The 18,992-nt window shown below is 39.3% G+C and overlaps 1 protein-coding gene across 15 annotated transcripts in view; it reads right to left on the bottom strand.

Annotated features, from left to right (window-relative positions):
• Positions 1-18,992, bottom strand: part of LOC113109166 (plakophilin-4-like) — a 55,156-nt gene that overhangs the window by 17,097 nt on the left and 19,067 nt on the right. For 8 of the 15 annotated variants that reach the window (XM_026272767.1, XM_026272771.1, XM_026272770.1 and 5 more), the window contains 4 exons: positions 5,929-6,041; positions 4,778-4,812; positions 3,134-3,312; positions 1,322-1,715 (listed from right to left, as the gene is read on the bottom strand). In XM_026272767.1, coding sequence (XP_026128552.1) covers positions 1,322-1,715; positions 3,134-3,312; positions 4,778-4,812; positions 5,929-6,041 — 721 coding nt within the window. Of the gene's footprint in view, positions 1-1,321; positions 1,716-3,133; positions 3,313-4,777; positions 4,813-5,928; positions 6,042-8,119; positions 8,143-8,190; positions 8,306-10,818; positions 10,980-15,737; positions 16,008-16,158; positions 16,259-18,992 lie in introns of those variants that run through there. The other 7 variants (XM_026272774.1, XM_026272777.1, XM_026272768.1 and 4 more) reach the window with 7 other exon arrangements.

The following is an 18,992-nucleotide window of genomic DNA, read 5'->3' as shown; positions in this document are numbered from 1 at the left end:
TGAAAGCTGCCCTTCTCATTTCATTGGTAGGCAAATTCATGGACTCAAAAATGATAATCATTTTTTTTTTTTTTTTTAATATATAGGATTTTTTTTTCGTAAACAAATGCTGCATGATAGAAATCTGGAAAACTGTCAGAGAACTTGAAAAAAAAAAAAACTTGCTATGTGTACATTGTTAAGCTAACCTGAGACATTGCTTTTTTTGTCGCTTTGAATAAAAGTGTCTGCTAAATGAATAAATGTAAATGTAAATTCAAGTCTGATTCCTGTACACAAATAAAATCATCATTTCAAAATAGAATATAATTCAAAGAATGTGTTGGTTGCCAATGGGGGATCTTTTATGTTGCATAGAAATTAAGTTTGACATGCGGATGACTAAATCGATCCCCTATCCCTTTAACCAAGGTTGATTTTCTCTACTGTTTTTCATTAAATTGACATAAAAATAAAAATAAAAAAAAAGATTCATTATTTGGATTCATATACTGTAAGTACACACAGTTATATACATTATACTTGACATTAGATAACTAACACATTTTGAATAGATAACAATCATCATATTTTGGGAGAGCCTGAATATTGCCTTAAGGCACAATATGTAAGATATTTTTTATGAAAATATCCCAAAACAACTAGAACGGTGTCATACAGTATATTTTGCTGACTTGTGTACTTACATTATCCCAAATGTTTAGATTAATATTTAAATCCAGAGATATAAGCAATTTAAACTAGTGACATGGAAAACATATGGAAACACCAAAGATGCTTTAATATGTTGTGCGTTTTAATAGACTGGTGATGACTGCTCAGAGTAATATTATAAAAGAACATTCAAATGTATGTAGTATGGAAAAACAGCGCTGCTTTACACCACATACGCACAACTGGAAGCAGAGGAAGTGGTTCACTGTGGCATAATAAAAGCTCACCCTGCTTCATTCTACTACGTTAATAAACCATTAGCTCATCCATGAACATGATTTCTGCCCAGATCACGTCGGGGATGAAGACCATTAGATCATTTGTAAACAACTATATCACATTTAATTTCCCTTTGTTAACAACTTGTTAACCGTCTGACCCTTGCACAGTGTTTAAACCAATAGCAAAAATGTTGTTAAATCAAGCGTTCTGCGTTAGTTCAGGCAGGCCTCGTAGTCAAGCTCTGCTATCAGCTGACTGTAATATAACATATTAAGACCTGTACTTTCTCTGTGTTAGCCACATGGCCAGGAAAGAGTCCCAGGGAATTCATGATCGTTCACACTTGAGGGTTCAATAAAGAAGTGAGGAAGGAATGTTTTCTTACCTGTGAAGTTGTCTGGTCGCGGGTCTATCCGCTCGTAGATCTCATAGCTGTGTGTAATGTATGGATTAGATACGTCATGCAGAAACGTCCTTGACATCATCGACCCATAATGCTGTGGTACTGCGTGCTGGTCTTCTCTCACAGAGCCCACCGCTCCAGAATAGGGTGAGGTGGTGCAGCTGGAGCGGGGGGAAGGAGAGGCCTTCTGTGTGGCGCTTGTGAAAAGAGCTCTAGGTTCAGTCGTAATCGGCGACCCATAGGAGCTTCCAGTGGTCCGAAGAGACCCTCGAGACGGAGAGACGCTGCTTCTGTACAGCGGCTGAACACGAGCGGGCATTGAACCAACACGGCGCATAGCACGACCTGGTTTAGTCCCGTCCATCATTCCCGACCCCTACGAGAGGACGCAAACATCCTTTACAGCATCTACATATAGACAACTCTTTATACTTGACTCAGCAGATATACTGTTCTGTCCTGCTATTGGATGTTTTATTGGTGTAATTTAGACTTTTTATTTCAAATCAAATCTCAGGTTTTAGTCCTTCAGGTACTGATTCATCAGTTTGCCTGTTATAAAGTGTTTCTCGTGTTCCCTGCTGTCTATTTTAGAATTGTCTATTGTTATTTTGTAAAGGTTTGACACTTTACTGCTTTGGCTTTGTTTTTATATCTCATAAGTGTTTCTTCTTCTATGGGATCGATCCGGACAGAAATAATTATAGTTACATATAAGGTGCTAAAACCTGAACACTAGAGGTGCTCCGATCACGATCGGCCGATGGTTAATGCGCATCTCGTCAGTAAAGCCGGTTCTCTAATCAGCGGTTAATTCCCTCAGGTGCGTGATTTCACATAGAGCAGCTGTTACTACACAGAGCCATTGTTAATAGAGAAGATGCGTAAATCCACTTCATTTTCAGCGTTTATTTGTGCATCTTCTCAGTTAACAACGATGCAACACTTTTGTTTTTGCCCCATTTTTCATGAGCTGAACTCAAAGATCTAAGAGTTTTTTTATTTACACAAAAAGCCTGTTTCTCTCAAATATTGTTCACAAATCTGTCTAAATCTGTGTTAGTGAGCAATTCTCCTTTGCCGAGATGATCCATCCACCTCACAGGTGTGGCATATCAAGATGCTGATTAGACAGCATGATTACTGCACAGGTGTGTCTTAGGCTGGCCACAATAAAAGACCACTCTAAAATGTGCAGTTTACTGTATTGGGGGGTCCAGGAGGTCCGAAAACCAGTCAGATATTGGCAGGAACTGGAACACGGTGTTGTATACACTGATCCAGGGCATCTCAAACATGCTCAATGGGTGACGTGTAAGGTGACATGGGCCCGTGCATTATCATGCTGCAACATGAGGTGATGGTCATGGACGAATGGCACAACAATGGGCCTCAGAATCTTGTCACTGTATCTCTGTGCATTTCAAAGTGACATCAATAAAATGCACCTGTGTTTGTTGTCCATAACCCCACCACCACCATGGGCCACTCAATCCACAACGCTGACATCAGGAAACCGCTCACCCACACAACGCCATACACACTGTCTGCCATCTGCCCTGTACAGTGAAAACCTCATTCATCTGTGAAGAAGACACAACTTGCGACATCTGTGGCATTGTGCGGTGTGATAAAACTGCACATTTTAGAGTGTTTTTTTTTTGTGGCCAGCCTAAGGCACACCTGTGCAACCGCTTCAGGAGAGAGGCTTCATTTTCTTCTTTTACTTTAGATATTCTTGTGAAACATGACCCTCACATGAAGCTATGAAGCAGTGAGAGGTGTGAGCTGTACCTGTAGCTCCTGTGTTCGGGGGTGTCCTGCAGCCTGGCCCTCGGCCCTGGAGCCCCTCTGCAGCGTGGAGCTTCCTCCTGAAGCAGGAAGTGAGGTCTGAAGTCTCTGAGCCGGACCGCTGTAGTAGCTGACCGCATCCTGATAACCACTATCAGAGTAAGAGTTCATCTGGGTAGACCCTGGACCCACAGTAACGTGCAGGATTCAGAAAGATGACTTGTAGGGAGCCTTTACACTACAGCAGTGGTTCCTAACCTTTTTCAGCTCGCGGCCCACACATCCAAACACATATGTTTGCACGCCCACTGCAGAAAAATTAACTGAGGCCGCTATTGTTGGGTTAATAACTTAGTACTCAGAAGCTAGATTGTTAACTGTCTTTATTGAATGAACTGGGAATGAACAGAAAATAACTCAGGATGGCACCGCTTGGCACAACTGCATATGCAGCAAAAACATCTAACATAAATTGGAGGTTTACTGTTAAACCAATCAGTGAGCTTGAATAGTGGAAATATTTATTGTTTGTTATTTAATTAATTAATGTCCTAACTTGTGGAGGTAAACTGGTATTGATGGCATATAATTTGTCTGCTTGCTTAATACAAATACAAATTGCAAAGGGTAAATATTTGCCCCTAGTGCTCAGGGTGGTATTCATGTAGAAGCCATAATAATAGACAGTGAGTAAAGAGGCATTTGTTCAGTTCCAGTGCAGGTGCATCTCAAAAAATGTGAATATTATGGAAAAGTTCTTTATTTTTTGTAATTTAATTCAAAAAAGCAAACCTTTTTTATATTATGGATTCATTGCACACAACCTGAGATATTTCAGGAGTTTTTTGTTTTAATTCTGATGGTTACTATGAGTTACAGCTCAGGAAATTAAAAAATTCAGTATCTCAAAAGCGTTGAATATTTTCTCAAATCAGAAATGTGGAGATCTCTGAAGCAGGTGTAATGATGCACTCAACACTGGGCTGGAGCTCCTCTTGTATGAGTGACTGCTTCAGTGATCAGTCTGAGACACTGCTGAGGAGTTACTGAAGCTCAGGCTGCTTTGATAGAGCTTCAGCTCCTCTTCACAATACTCCACAGATACTCGGTGAGGTTCAGGCCAATCAAGCACAGTAATGGTTTGGTTCTAGGAGTGTGACGGCTGTAGCTCTTTTCCTGAAGACTCCAGCTTCAGTTTTATTCAGATACAGCACTCTGTTTCAGCGATGACCTTCTTTGCACTCCCAGTATTTATACTCAACATTAATCAAACTGATCAAGCTCGAAATGGAATATCCTAATTTTTTGAGATGATGTATTTTACATTTTCCTAAGCTGTAAATCATAACCATCAGAATTAAATTGAAATATTTCAGTTTGTGTTCAATGAATCTAGAAAATAAGAAAGCTTTTCTTCTAATTCTTCTGATGTTGTGAGATGCCCCTGTGTGATGATGTTTTCAGGGCAGTCATCTTGATCACATGGGGTTTGGTTTATTTCAGGGAGGGACACTCACGATTAGTCAATGACTCTCAACCAAGCCTGCTGTATAAACAGAACTGTACTGCTCCACTCTTTACTGAGGTATGAAAGAGATTCAAATCACATTGGGTAAAACTGGGTTCATTCACTCGTTCATCCCATACCTGCAGATCTCCAGGGAAGAGACGTCTCAGAGGAACTACAGAAAATAAAGAAACAAACGTAAAATAAGTTTATTCATGTTTCTGTCACATAAAATCACTGCTAAAAGTGTGGAATGAGAGGTGAGAGCCACGCCGAAGGATAATAACAAAATCACACAAATTTAAAGTACCACGAGGACGAGTAACTGATGAAATTCAAGACATTATCAATAAGTGAGCAGTATATTTAAACCTACCGCTCTAAAATTGAGCAGGAGAGAGAGACACCTCACCAAAACACAAGGAGCAGTGCTGGCCAAAAGTATTAACACCCCCACGGTTAGGTTCGCTCTAGCCTGTGTTTAATACACTGTGTGTGTGTGTGTGTGTGTGTGTGTGTGACCATGGAGCACAAAACCAGTTAAAAGAGTAAATTTCTTGAAATTGATATTGATACATCACATGAAAGCTGAATAAATCATCTTTCCATTGATGTATGGTTTAATAATATTGGATGATATTTGGCTGAGATACAACTATTTGAAAATCTGGAATCTAGGGTCAAAATGTTTTTAGATCATCTTTAAAACTGTCCAAATGAAGATCTTAGCAATGCATATTACTAATGGGAAATGAAGTTTAGATATAATTATGGTAGGAAATGGAACATGATCTTTACTGAATATCCTAATGATTTTTGTCATAAAAGAAAAATCTATAATTTTGACCCATACAATGTTTCCTCACACAAGCAATCATGCCTGATATCAAAACAAGAGGGGACTATTCCCCAATCTAGAAACCACACACACACACACACACACACACACACACACACACGGTCTTGGAAAATACTGCTGTTATCTCCAAAAACTGGGAAGATTGGAGTCTAGTGATAACCAGTGGATATTCTGCTCAAAGAAAAACTAAGCACTACAACAGTTATTTTCATCTATTTTGAGTATTTTAGGCATTTTAATGAAATTTATTTTACTATATAAAGATGTATTAAAGACGTTTATGTTCTTCTTTTGGCAGGATGATTATGTATTTGAAATGGAAAGCTGGTGGAAAGTTGGTCTACAATGTTAATCTTTACTTCTGTCTCTCTCCCTCTACTTTTTCAGGATATGAGGAAAGAAAAGCAGAAGAGAGTGATGTGATGTGTGTACCCTCCACTAGCCGCTCCGGGTGAATCTGAACTCAGTCGGCATCGCTCCAGCTGATTGGCCACAATCTGTCGCTCCACCTCCAACTCCCGAGTCAAGCGCTCAAACTGCAGCTCCTGAACACACACACACACACACACACACTGATGAAGAACAGCAGCATGATGGAGCCAGCGGTAAACACACACACTGCACATTAGTTCAGAGGTCATGACCTGCTCTACAGGATCTCCACACAGCGCAGACACATCACTGTCCTGATCCATTAACTCCCTATCATTTTTTTTCATATTTTATTGTATTTCCCATTGATTTACTATGTCTGAATCAGATGCCCATTTTCCACAAGTTGATATGATTCATTAGGGTCTTCATGAAATGTTTGCAACATATTTAACACGAACCCTAACAAGAACCAAAACAGACCGCACATTACTGAGAATATATGTCTGACTGAAGAACAGAAACATGCTTTTATACGTGACTAGTGCACTCCAACACTAAACATTTCCCCAAAAGGCCCACAGTGTCAAGAACTAGTAATCAAACTATTCATTAGCCCCAAGAAAAGATTTTAAAGCTGACCAGTCACTAGAAAAGTTTGCAGGATAAAGAGTACAAGATCACAGCAGAAAGGACCTCTACATCGCTGAAAGACAGCGGAGACCAGGACAACTAGAGCCCCAGATACAGATCCCCTGTAAAGACCTTGTCTCAGAGGAGCACCAGGACAAGAACACAGGAAACAGATGATTCTTCTGCACAATTCACTGGAATTGAACTACTGGTTTCGTCTGGTCATTTAATAGACAGAGCCGTAGATCACTGACAAGCCACGCAATATCACGTTCATTATCCCAGATGAATCTCCTTCGATAATGAACATGATATTGCGTAGCTTGTCAGTGATCTACGGCTCTGTCTATTAAATGACGCTCCATTTGAAAGCAGGTGAACCAGATTTACTGACTAAATGTGCGTGATCATATCATTAGATCTATCGCCCAGCCCTACGGTACAGCTCCTTCTAGTTTAATCGACATTAAATGAGTCGTTGCACACATCCCTAGACACTATCTTTCAGGACTCCCCCGGGGAAAGAACCTCCCTTCCTCAATCCACTGCTACCAATGTACGCTCCGGTCGCTGGATGAACGGGGGCTTGCTGCTCCTTCACCACGAGGCAAAAAGTCAATCTGCAAAACCCTCTCTTATCCTCAACTCATGGGATAGCACAATCTCTACAGGGTGTGCACTTCAGAATCACAGTGGAAGAAGTAGTTCCTCCAGGTACTACTGAATTACCGTTTCATGTGTTTTATAATAATTTTACAACTTTTAATGTATGCAATAAAATGAATCCATTAAATGACAACACCATTTGATCTAAAGGTATCAAACCCACTGTAAAATATACTGAATATTATTCAGTATAATGCAAAAAGCTTAGTTTTTCAGATTATGCCTTTATTGTTTTTATATACAGTACTGAATCCCTATGTTTCAAATGTTTTATATACTGTACCCACTTAAATTAATTAAACTCTTGCACCATTTGAGATTAAGGTTACAAACCAACTGTAATATATTCAGAATATTATTATTTATAATGCACAAGGTTTGGTTTTTCAGATTATGCCTTTATTGTTTTATATTGTTTTATTTTACTAAAAAATCCTGCAAGCACTTTAATTTATCCCCCTTTACTCGTACTGCACAAACAGTGGTTCAATAACGTTGAATGTTACAGAGACTGATTATAACAAATGCAGGTCCCACTGTGTTTTTATTTTTAATAAATTTTTATTTATTGCTAAGGTTTACATATGGTGGTGTTCTGACAGCTTTCCTTACAATATATACTATTCCTAAAATAAGAAATATCCTAATTGCCTTGCTTACAGTATCGCAGTGTATCGCAATATATCATATTGCAACCCATGTATCGTGATACGTATCGTATCGCCAGATTCTTGGCAATAAACAGCCTACAACTCATATAGTGCACATATGCACGTGTCTACCGCAGGTGACCCACTCAACGCCAGCAAACACACACCAACACACACCAACACTAATAAAACAACGGACCTCACACAATAACCATTACTATAACACTCATTTAAATCAAATAGCAATATATCACATTCTGCAACAGCGCTGATTTAGGTAAAAAAAAATCTACTCCACAAACCTCAGGGCAAAAGCATTAGGAAACATGAGAAGAAAAGCAAGAAAACCCAGTAAAGAGCACAACAGACTGACTGTGACATCACTGATCCCATCCTTCAGCCAGCTGTACAGTCCCAGGAAGCTCCCGGCCTGACGTTCCTCTCGCTCTCGCTCCTTCACTGGTGTAACGGCTGGACGGCCCTCAACCGTCTAAACTCAATCTAACAAGCTTCTCTTGTTCTCTCCTCTCCTTTACTTTTACTTTGAGCGAGTTCTTCAACAAAATGAGTGCAAGTTTCCAGGAAATCCCTTTAAAGGAAGAGGAAATGACACTGCCAGGTATTCTCCAATAGAGATTTATTTCCTGTTGACACTAGTCAACAATAGCATTTGGCATCGTGCCATAAAGAGAGTGACCTTTCTCTCAGCTTTTAAAATCTGGTATAAAATAACAACTGCTTATCTTGATCCATGTTTCATAGTAATATTCTTACTTGGGACATGATTAACCCTGGATAGTCAGGTTTTGTCATTTCACACTGTACACCGTGAACCCAGGTTAACTTTTTTTAGTATTGTTATTATTGGGGACAAGCCTCTAATGTGTCTTCTCTTCTTCTTTGTCATTCTCTTGAACCGCTTGCAGGAAAGTGATGTAATTGAACCCAGAGATAGAGGACAGTGTCAATATTAAACAGACTAACTCACTCTCCACCATCAGGCCGAACTGAAACCGTTCTGTTTTTGTTACGCACCCGCTGGGAAAAGAAATTCCTATCTTAAAAAGCTGATAAAAACATCACAAGTAATCCACAAATAATAATAATAATAATAATAATAATAATAATAATAAAGGACAAAGCTGTGTGATTGCAATAAGTGTAACTTCAAGATGTTTTAACTTCAAACTTGCTTCTTGCCTAAAAAAGTCCATAATTCATACATTTATTTATCTTTGGAGGCTCGCCACGATTTTAAAACTAAATGATTTTCCAAAAGGCTTTGTTGAATAAACATGAGCATGTACTGCACATTTAATAATAATAATAATTCCTTACATTTATATGCTTAAATATTAAAATGAGACACAGGTGTTTTTATATCGCTGTATTTCTGAAGGAAGACTTGCATGTTATATGCCTGATAACACAGCGTTTGTGAGCGTAGCTCTGCTTCGTTTACTCTGTTTCTCGCGCTTTATGCATTTCCTGCTCGGAAATAATTAATTTGCATTTTCATAAAGTCCACCTGATTTACGCAGCAAACATATTTTGTTTGTTATCAAAAATAATCTACTCTAGAGGGACTTGGCTGTTGTTATTGATTCTATTTGGAGTCTACCGGAAGTTACCGGCTAAGTTTATAAGCTAAGCATGCGCAGTAACGTTTGTTTATGTTGTTGCCGTTGAAACCGTCTATAAGTGCTATAACAAGTAAAAAAGATGAAAATGTGCTCTGAGATGTAGATGAGTTGGTTCTTCATGAACAGATTTGGAGAAATGTAGCTTTAAATCACTTGATCACCAGTGGATCCTCTGCAGTGAATGGGTGCCGTCACTATGAGAGTCCAAACATCTGATCCACAAGTAACCCACATGACTCCAGTTGATCAATGGCTTGTGAAGCAACAAGCTAAAACAATACAAAAACTCAATTTATATTTTTTTGCTTTCAGTCCGACCGATTGCCGCCGCGAGAGGGCGCTCTGTTATGCTCAGATCTCCTGTAGTCTACACTGAAAACACAAGAGCGCCCTCTCGCGGCTGGAGACGGTAATGTTTTCTCTTGGTTCTTGGGTCTAAATAAATGCGACTTATAGTCCAAAAAATACAGTAATACTTCTGCACAGTGTTTCTCTATTTACAACAGAAATGTGAATTCTGCCGGTATTCAGACGGTTTAATGCAGACAGATACAGATTCGGGCTAGAATTGATGTATGCGATGTTTTGTTGTTGTTGACATTTCTAATGGTAAACACAGACATGTTGAAGCCTGCAGTAAATGTTTAGCATTATGGCAGTCCACTCTGTTTATTGTTTTCCTGAAATTCATGCAATAAAAATGTTTTTGACAAAGATTTTAATTTGTTGGTGGTCTATAGCCTGCATCAAAACGAGGTTTGCAATGATGCGCCGAAGGCACGGGTTGAAGACCCAGTCAGTGACATCACGATATGCTAATTTGTTTAAATTCATACCTACATAATCACCATCACCAAAATGTTACTTTTTTTTTACATTGAAAACTTAAAAAAAAAAATAATAATACAGACCTACCTACCGACCCTTTTTAAAAAATATATTACTGTTACTGCAAACCAAAATATTTTTAAGGATGGCCTGAGATGAACTGTTTTTCTTCTACAAATCTCTGTTTGTGTTCCACAGAAGAGATACAGGTGTTTACACCTGGGGGTGATTAACTGTATCTGTTGGGTTGGATTTGGATTTCAAGGCTATTCTGAGATACATGTGGCTCATACTTCTCAGGTCTGAAAAATACAGCAAAAAATCTGGAAAATGTTTATGTTGTCTGAAGAAGTACCCTACAAGCAATATCTTGCAATATCTTTAAGCAAATGTTTTTCAATCTAGAAGATATTTCAGTATTTTTTTCTCATTATTTACTCAAACCATTCATGACTTTCCTGCTTCTGTGAAACACAGTTTTGGTTCCCACTGACAAAACTGAAGAGAAGGTGTGTGAAGAAGGTTGTTACCTGTTCTTTGACGGAAGCCAGGATATTGGTGGCAGTGCTGTTCGGTGATGTCACAGCAGCTTCCTGTGAGCCGGCGCTTGACTTCAGAGCTGGCATTCCTCCTGTCAACACACAGCACATCCACACCAGCGACTGAAGAGCTGCTCCAACCCAACAAACATCTGGTGTAAACATTCAGTTAAACAGAGACCATGGACTGCTACAGAGCCAGACAGTACTGTAGAGCTGAAAACACTTATGGAGGAAGTCAGAAACAAGTGAAGACACATTCATCTGCTTCTGTGCTTCAGTGTGTTGGCCTTGCTGGTGTCTGCACTGTTATCAGCTCCTGAACATGCTGAATCAGTGTTTGTGCTCCCGGAGCGTCTAAGAAGTGACGTACTGTGCTCAGACGGTGGCTGCTGTTTTTAGGGAATGATGTTTAAACGATTATGTTTTCAGACGCCACATTTATCAACATACGATCATTGGTACGATGAGACTGGCGGTAAACAAGCGTTTCATGAATAACACGTGAACTCTCTGTCTGTGAACACGGATCTGTGTTAGTTTTAGTTAGTGACAGGACTATTTTAAATCTAACTCTGACTGGATTCGTCATACACACCTGGGATTGCTGGAGGGCGAGTAAAATACAGACAACTCTTCGTTTGTGGGTGAACTAACCCTTGTTAAGTCGTGATGTAAGGAGTACAGTCTCCTGGTTTCACCGGAGGATACTCCTCAACAGCTGCGGATCAGCATTTATTCATGTTTAGCCCAGGTTAGGAAAAGCCCTACGCTCACAGCATCCAGACACAAACACTGAATGATTTACAGATGAATCACTGTCTGGCCATCTGGGACCCGTGTGGAAATAAAGGTTATAGTTTCTCTGCAGTATTAGACCGAGCGTTTGGAACAGGAAGTGATGTCAGACTTTACTCAGGCGGGCTGCCCAGGTATATATGGACCAACAGTTTTACTTTATCAAAAGCAAATGGATCAGTTAACTAGTGTTAAATCACAGAATGAGATGTGTTATGTGTGCTAATGCTAGTGAGGTTTCAGTAGAAGAGTCCCGGTGTATCTCAGGCTAGTTTAAAACAGCTATCACCACAAATATACTTCAGACCGGAGAAGCACTGCCATGTGACATCAGACTTAACCAGCGGATTACAAACACACTATTAACCCTTTACATCAGCAACGCATCCATTACACTTGTGTTTTTCTGCTGTGTGTTAATCTTTATGAGGTTTATTTCTCATCTTCTCTCATTGTATCTCACAGACCAGATTGAGTCCCAGACTAGGGTTGTTTAACCTGACAGACACTCACATATCTTTAACATATTTGTGCGCCATTGATTTGTCTTAAGATACACACACAAGTAAGGTTTTTTTTTCAAAGGCACGTTTATAAAAGGAACTTAAATATCCTAATTGAACTATGGCCTAATCCTGTCTTAACCTAACCCTGTCTGTAAAACCAGGCTTTAGTCTTTAAACATAACAACCTGATACAAGAGCTTGGGCTTACTGATGTTTGCACAGTAATGAACAGCTTTCAAAGTCATTTATTTCAAAGTCATCAACATCCTGTTGTTTGAGGAGCTTGAAGAGCTGAGGTTAAGTGACCTCTGTCGTAAGGTCAGCTGGACACAAACGAGAAAGTTGTGCTGTTACTGAACACACACACGTGACAAACCTTAAATCTCTGATTTCAAACAACGCTGCACTGCATTTAGTTGGCTGTTATGTTGTATTAAAGTCATATTCACTGTGTTACCTGGACTTCTGCAGACTGCATGATTTGAGGAGTCCTGTAAGATCATTACAAATCACACTGTGCACCATGGAGCTAATAAACCTGGGTAAGACGTGCTGAACCCTCTACACACTCCTTAGATATATAATCACTATTGGCTAATACATTTTCAGTTTACTCGCCAGACTGATATACTACTTTATAGAGTTTTTCAGATTCCGATACTAGTATTGGAAATATCTCCGATACCACAACAAATTCTGGCATCGGCGAGTACATGAACCCATATAACAAACGCCTCAGATGTAAAGTTATTCGCTTTCAAAGTGATGCCAGAATGAATGGGAGCTCAATGGGATGCTAACGCAAGTGAAGTTCTGCAACAAGATAGCGGCACCAGGCCGACTTCATCTTCTGGTCGACTTCCTTGCCGCCTGGTTATGACCGCTAGCTTTGCCTAACCGCTGCACGGTACTTCTTCACTGCTCAGAATGCATTGCAAACACAGGAAGTTGTGCTGTGTTGCCACAAGCAATCCCGGTTTAGAGCGGGCGCAGATGCGCAGGAGCTCGCTGTTTTGTAATCTCTGCCGTGTGTCACTATATGAGGACACGAACACATAAACCGTCACTTCATGAGAATTTACCGTTTCATTTGAGAAAACGGTCATATCATAAACACACACACTCAAAGATCTTCATGGCAGCCCATCAAAATAAGTGTTCAGTTTAACATGAGTACATTGACAATATATTACGCTACTGTTGTAGCCTACAGTCGATTTAGCTACGTCTCTATGTAGTAATAACAATACCTCTCTATTGACAAAAATAATTATGCCTCGACGGTTCCTTGTTTTTTTACTTGTTTTGTTGTAAAGAGATTATCTGATTAATATATAATTTTGTATATTCCTAGACTTATTTGTTGCAGTTTTTTATACAGTTGTATTGTAAAACTAAAATACCTTTTTTAGTTTGCGGTGTTAGATTTTTGGCTGCATCTCAAGTTCTTTTTCGCTTAAGAAAATAAATAATAGTTTCAAATTCATGTCAGATAATAAAAATACTGTAATGAATACAGTAGTTCACCATGTATTTGTTCATGTTTTATTACGGGATCAATCTGAAGCACACCATAAAATAATTCTAGCAATTTACACCGGACTAGTAGTATATACAACATACAGATACACACCCAGGTATCGGATCAGTACTCTGTATCGGCTGATACCCTGAGCCCAGGTATCGGAATCGGTATCGGGAAGAGAAAAAGGGTATCGGAACATCTCTACTATTTTACACACACACACACACACACACACACACACACACATATATATATGTATATGATTCCAATCAGCTTATCTTTGTAAAATGGCACAGCTTTTTAAATCTTAGCTTCTTAATCAGTCAGTCAAGCATTATATTATGGTATTAAGCACTATTTAATGATAGTACTTTAGTGATTAGAACTAAAACTTGATAACCATGTATGAATGCATATTTGTCATTTTAACTGAACTTAAGACTGCTGGTGATGCTTAAGATATTGTTGGTCATTCAGGGTTTCTGTAAAAAAAAAAAAAAAAAAAAAAAGTAATAGATCATATTAATTATTATTAAAACTAATTCTACTACATTCTAACGATATACAATGCACTATGGATTGATGAGCTGCTGGGTTCATGAATATTAATCACATTGTCTCCGCTCGGTCGAACTGATTGGCTGAAATCAAAACAGGGACGGTACTAGGGCTGTCACTTTTAGTTAGAAAATCGATTGCACAATTGATCGGACCAACCAAAAAAAGTTTCGAAAATGAAAATAGGGAATCGATTTTAACCAAATATGTACACTATTAATTTTAAAAGAATTAAACAATTAAAAAATATAGATGTAACAAAACTCACAACCAAGCAGAAAATGAAAATAAAGAATTCTGAAAGAGCAGTATGCGTTGTGAAACTAGACAGAAAATACCAGCAATTTTACGCCTGTAAGACCCAGTGACGTCGAAAGCGACCGCTTATGCTGCGTTCACAACAAACACATATAGAGCGTCTGGAGCGAATGATTTCAATGTTAAGTCAATGTTTACACGTTTACATGCGTCTGGAGGTCTCGCAGCACGGGACCATTGCAAGCTGACAGCGAATTTTTTTCAGCAGGGTAATGATACTCATACTGTGCTGCACATTATTGACAATACTAAGCTGAAGCTTGACTTAACAAATTTAAAAATCGCAAATCAAAATCGCAATCGCAATATCTGTCAAAAAAAACACAATTAGATATTTTCCCCATATCACACAGCCCTAACACACACACACACACACGCGTGCTTTAAGAGCAGGAGAGAGACAGAGGTTTCTCCAGAAATGGCTGTAAAGCAGCGCTGAGCTCACAAATGCTGCTTTATCAGACATTACATGCAAGATGAAATGAAAATGACATTGAACATTTTCTAAATACAGTCGGCTACCTCATGAAATACAGTGATATAAAAACACTCGCACCGGTTTTTGATTTTGAAATGTGCCTTTTGTAAAATCTATGTGTGTCGGTCAGTTTTGATATTGTGGCGGCCGTCACAAATAAATCAATGTGTGCGAAACCCTGCAATCCTCCTTTTTTTAAAAAGGACTATTTCTTTACTTGTGGAAAAATAGCAATGATATAGAATAAGATGATATCTAAAGTATTACGTTTTTTTTTTTTTAAGCTAATGGAATAATAGCTATACAAATATAGGTAGCTGTCATAAAATTCATATCAGTCAACCATGAAACATCCAGGCCATTTACGCCTCTGAATGCAACACTTTTTAAATGGGTCCTTCACAAAAACATTCCCACACGATGCTTGGATGCTTCTCTCAAACAACATATTGACTGTGACAGAGAACAGTGAAACATTATAATATCTGTAGTCAGCTTTTGCCTTGCAGCTCTCCTCACACAAAGTCAATCCATTTTCCAACTTCAATAAAACATTTTTAAAAAGTCAGCAGTGAGGACAAAACGTTATAGGCCTATTCTTTTCTACTGAATGGTCACATGTGCAGAGAAGCAGCATTACTACAGCAGCAAACACAAAGAAACAACGCTTCAGAGGAACTTTAACCTCGGAGACACATGCACACCGATGTCTGGGAAGAGCAAGTACCTGAACGCCGTCATTTGTTTGATCACAAATCTCAGTAGAAATCCAGTTATGAGCAAAAGGTCTTAAATTCCCATGAACTCTTCTGAGGTGAGGATGTGGAGGTCGAGATGAAGGGTAATGGAGCACTCTTTAGCCTTTCCACAGGACAGAACGAGGAAAAGAAAGACTGAAGGAGGCCCAGCTGAAAACATTCAACTTTGTCTGACACACCCAGAGGCTTTGGAAGGGATCCCAGCTCTAAATGTTCCCGTTTGCATCAGACACAACACGCTTTACAAAAAGAGAGAGAAGGAGAGAGAAAGAGAAACCCAACATGTAAGCACACGCACACTCACAAACTACAATAAACACAGCAGGAAAACAGCCTTCTAGGTGTTCAGAGTCAAATGCTACAAGATTCCCAGCTCAGAGCAGGTCTTACCGCTCTCTTTCTGAGGAAAGTCTTCAGATAGCACTTAACCTTTCATGGGCAGGACCTGAGGAAGCTGTGTCACTCCGTACACACAGGAGTGTTTCTCAACCTGCATGACACACACACACACACACACGACGGCCTGTTTAGAGTTACACATCATGGAATCTAACGTCAGCTTTTCTTATCTTTGTTAAATGATAAAAAGAGCTAATATAGACATGATTCAGACCATGATTTACTTGCATGGTTATTACATTGAAAACACCCTACCCTAAACACCACAACTTGACCCCAAAAAACTAGTTAATTATAGACCAATCTCGAATCTCCCTTTTCTGTCCAAGATACTAGAAAAGGTGGTATCCTCACAATTATATTCCTTCATAGAGAAAAATGGTATATGTGAGGATTTCCAGTCAGGATTTAGACCGTATCATAGTACTGAGACTGCTCTCCTTAGAGTTACAAATGATCTGCTCTTATCATCTGATCGTGGGTGTATCTCTCTATTAGTTTTATTGGATCTTAGTGTTGCGTTTGACACAATTGACCACAACATTCTTTTGCATAGACTTGAACACTTTGTTGGCATCAGTGGAAGTGCATTAGCATGGTTTAAATCGTACTTATATGACCGCCATCAGTTCGTAGCAGTGAATGAAGATGTATCATATCGATCACAAGTGCAGTATGGAGTACCTCAAGGCTCAGTACTAGGGCCGCTACTCTTCACGCTTTATATGTTACCCTTGGGAGATATCATCAGGAAACATGGTGTTAGCTTTCACTGTTATGCTGATGATACTCAGCTCTATATTTCTTTGCGGCCCAGTGAAACACACCAATTTGAAAAACTAATGGTATGCATAGTCGATATAAAAAATTGGATGTGTTAATTATAGGACCTAAAAACTCTGCTTGTAATAACCTAGAACACTGTCTAAGACTTGATGGTTGCTCTGTCAATTCTTCGTCATCAGTTAGGAACCTAGGTGTGCTATTTGATCGCAATCTTTCCTTAGAAAGCCACGTTTCTAGCATTTGTAAAACTGCATTTTTCCATCTAAAAAATATATCTAAATTACGGCCTATCCTCTCAATGTCAAATGCAGAAATGTTAATCCGTGCATTTATGACTTCAAGGTTAGATTATTGTAATGCTTTATTGGGTGGTGTTTCTGCACACTTAGTAAACAAACTACAGCTAGTCTAAAATGCAGCAGCAAGAGTCCTTACTAGAACCAGGAAGTATGACCATATTAGCCCGGTCCTGTCATCGCTGCACTGGCTCCCTATCAAACATCGTATAGATTTTAAAATATTGCTTATTACTTATAAAGCCCTGAATGGTTTAGCACCTTAGTATTTGAATGAGCTCCTTTTACATTATACTCCTCTACGTCCGCTACGTTCTCTAAACTCAGGCAATTTGATAATACCTAGAATATCAAAATCAACTGCGGGTGGCAGGTCCTTTTCCTATTTGGCGCCTAAACTCTGGAATAACCTACCTAACATTGTTCTGGAGGCAGACACACTCTTGCAGTTTAAATCTAGATTAAAGACCCATCTCTTTAACCTGGTTTACACATAACATACTAATATGCTTTTAACATCCAAATCCGTTAAAGGATTTTTAGGCTGCATTAATTAGGTAAACCGGAACCGGGAACACTTCACATAACACCTGATGTACTTGCTACATCATTAGAAGAATGGCATCTACGCTAATATTAGTCTGTTTCTCTCTTATTCCGAGGTCACCGTAGCCTCCAGATCCAGTCTGTGTCCAGATCAGAGGGTCACTGCAGTCGCCCGGATCCAGTACGTATCCAGACCAGATGGTGGATCAGCACCTAGAAAGGACCTCTACATCCCTGAAAGACAGCGGAGACCAGGACAACTAGAGCCCAGATACAGATCCCCTGTAAAGACCTTGTCTCAGAGGAGCACCAGGACAAGACCACAGGAAACAGATGATTCTTCTGCACAATCTGACTTTGCTGCAGCCTGGAATTGAACTACTGGTTTCGTCTGGTCAGAGGAGAACTGACCCCAACTGAGCCTGGTTTCTCCCAAGGTTTTTTTCTCCATTCTGTCACCGATGGAGTTTCGGTTCCTTGCCGCTGTCGCCTCTGGCTTGCTTAGTTGGGGTCACTTCATCTACAGCGATATCATTGACTTGATTGCAAATTATTTAAACTGAACAATTTAAACTGAACAAAGATGACATAACTGAATTCAATGATGAACTGCCTTTAACTATCATTTTGCATTATTGACACTGTGTTTTCCTAATGAATGTTGTTCAGTTGGAATGTATTTTGTTTAAAGCGCTATATAAATAAAGGTGACTTGACACCCTAACTCCACAGGTCAGTAGGCTACTAGAGTTAGACTTTGAGAGGTGTTTTCAGCAATACATTTCAAACATTCATATCAACGATTTCCTGAATTGTAACACTGTAAAAACAATGGAGAAAAACCTCCCCTAGAGTGGACACGTGACGCTTGGACTCCTGGAGCAGATGTCAGCCAGCAGCTAAAGCTCAGGTCATCAATCACAGGGCGATCAACACACTGTCATGAGCTGAAACAGCTCTTATAATATAACGACAAAGATTCTCAGAGCTGATGCTAAACGGACGTCTCACAGTTTTTATCATTCAGTGTTCTAGACAGCTGACCACACAACTCACTTCATGGAAAAGCCACATCATTTTCAAAACGCCCATATTGTGGTGTAAAGTGTAGATTTAAAGAGTTTTTATCTTGAAATGTAATGTTGATATTAGAAGTTAGATGACCCTGTCACCTTTTTATTTTTTACAGTTACCGCG

Source organism: Carassius auratus, chromosome 9 (genome assembly GCF_003368295.1).
Source record: "Carassius auratus strain Wakin chromosome 9, ASM336829v1, whole genome shotgun sequence".
Lineage (NCBI taxonomy): Eukaryota > Metazoa > Chordata > Actinopteri > Cypriniformes > Cyprinidae > Carassius > Carassius auratus.
Note: the sequence above shows the minus strand (reverse complement) of the source record. Positions and strands in the feature narration are given on the sequence as shown.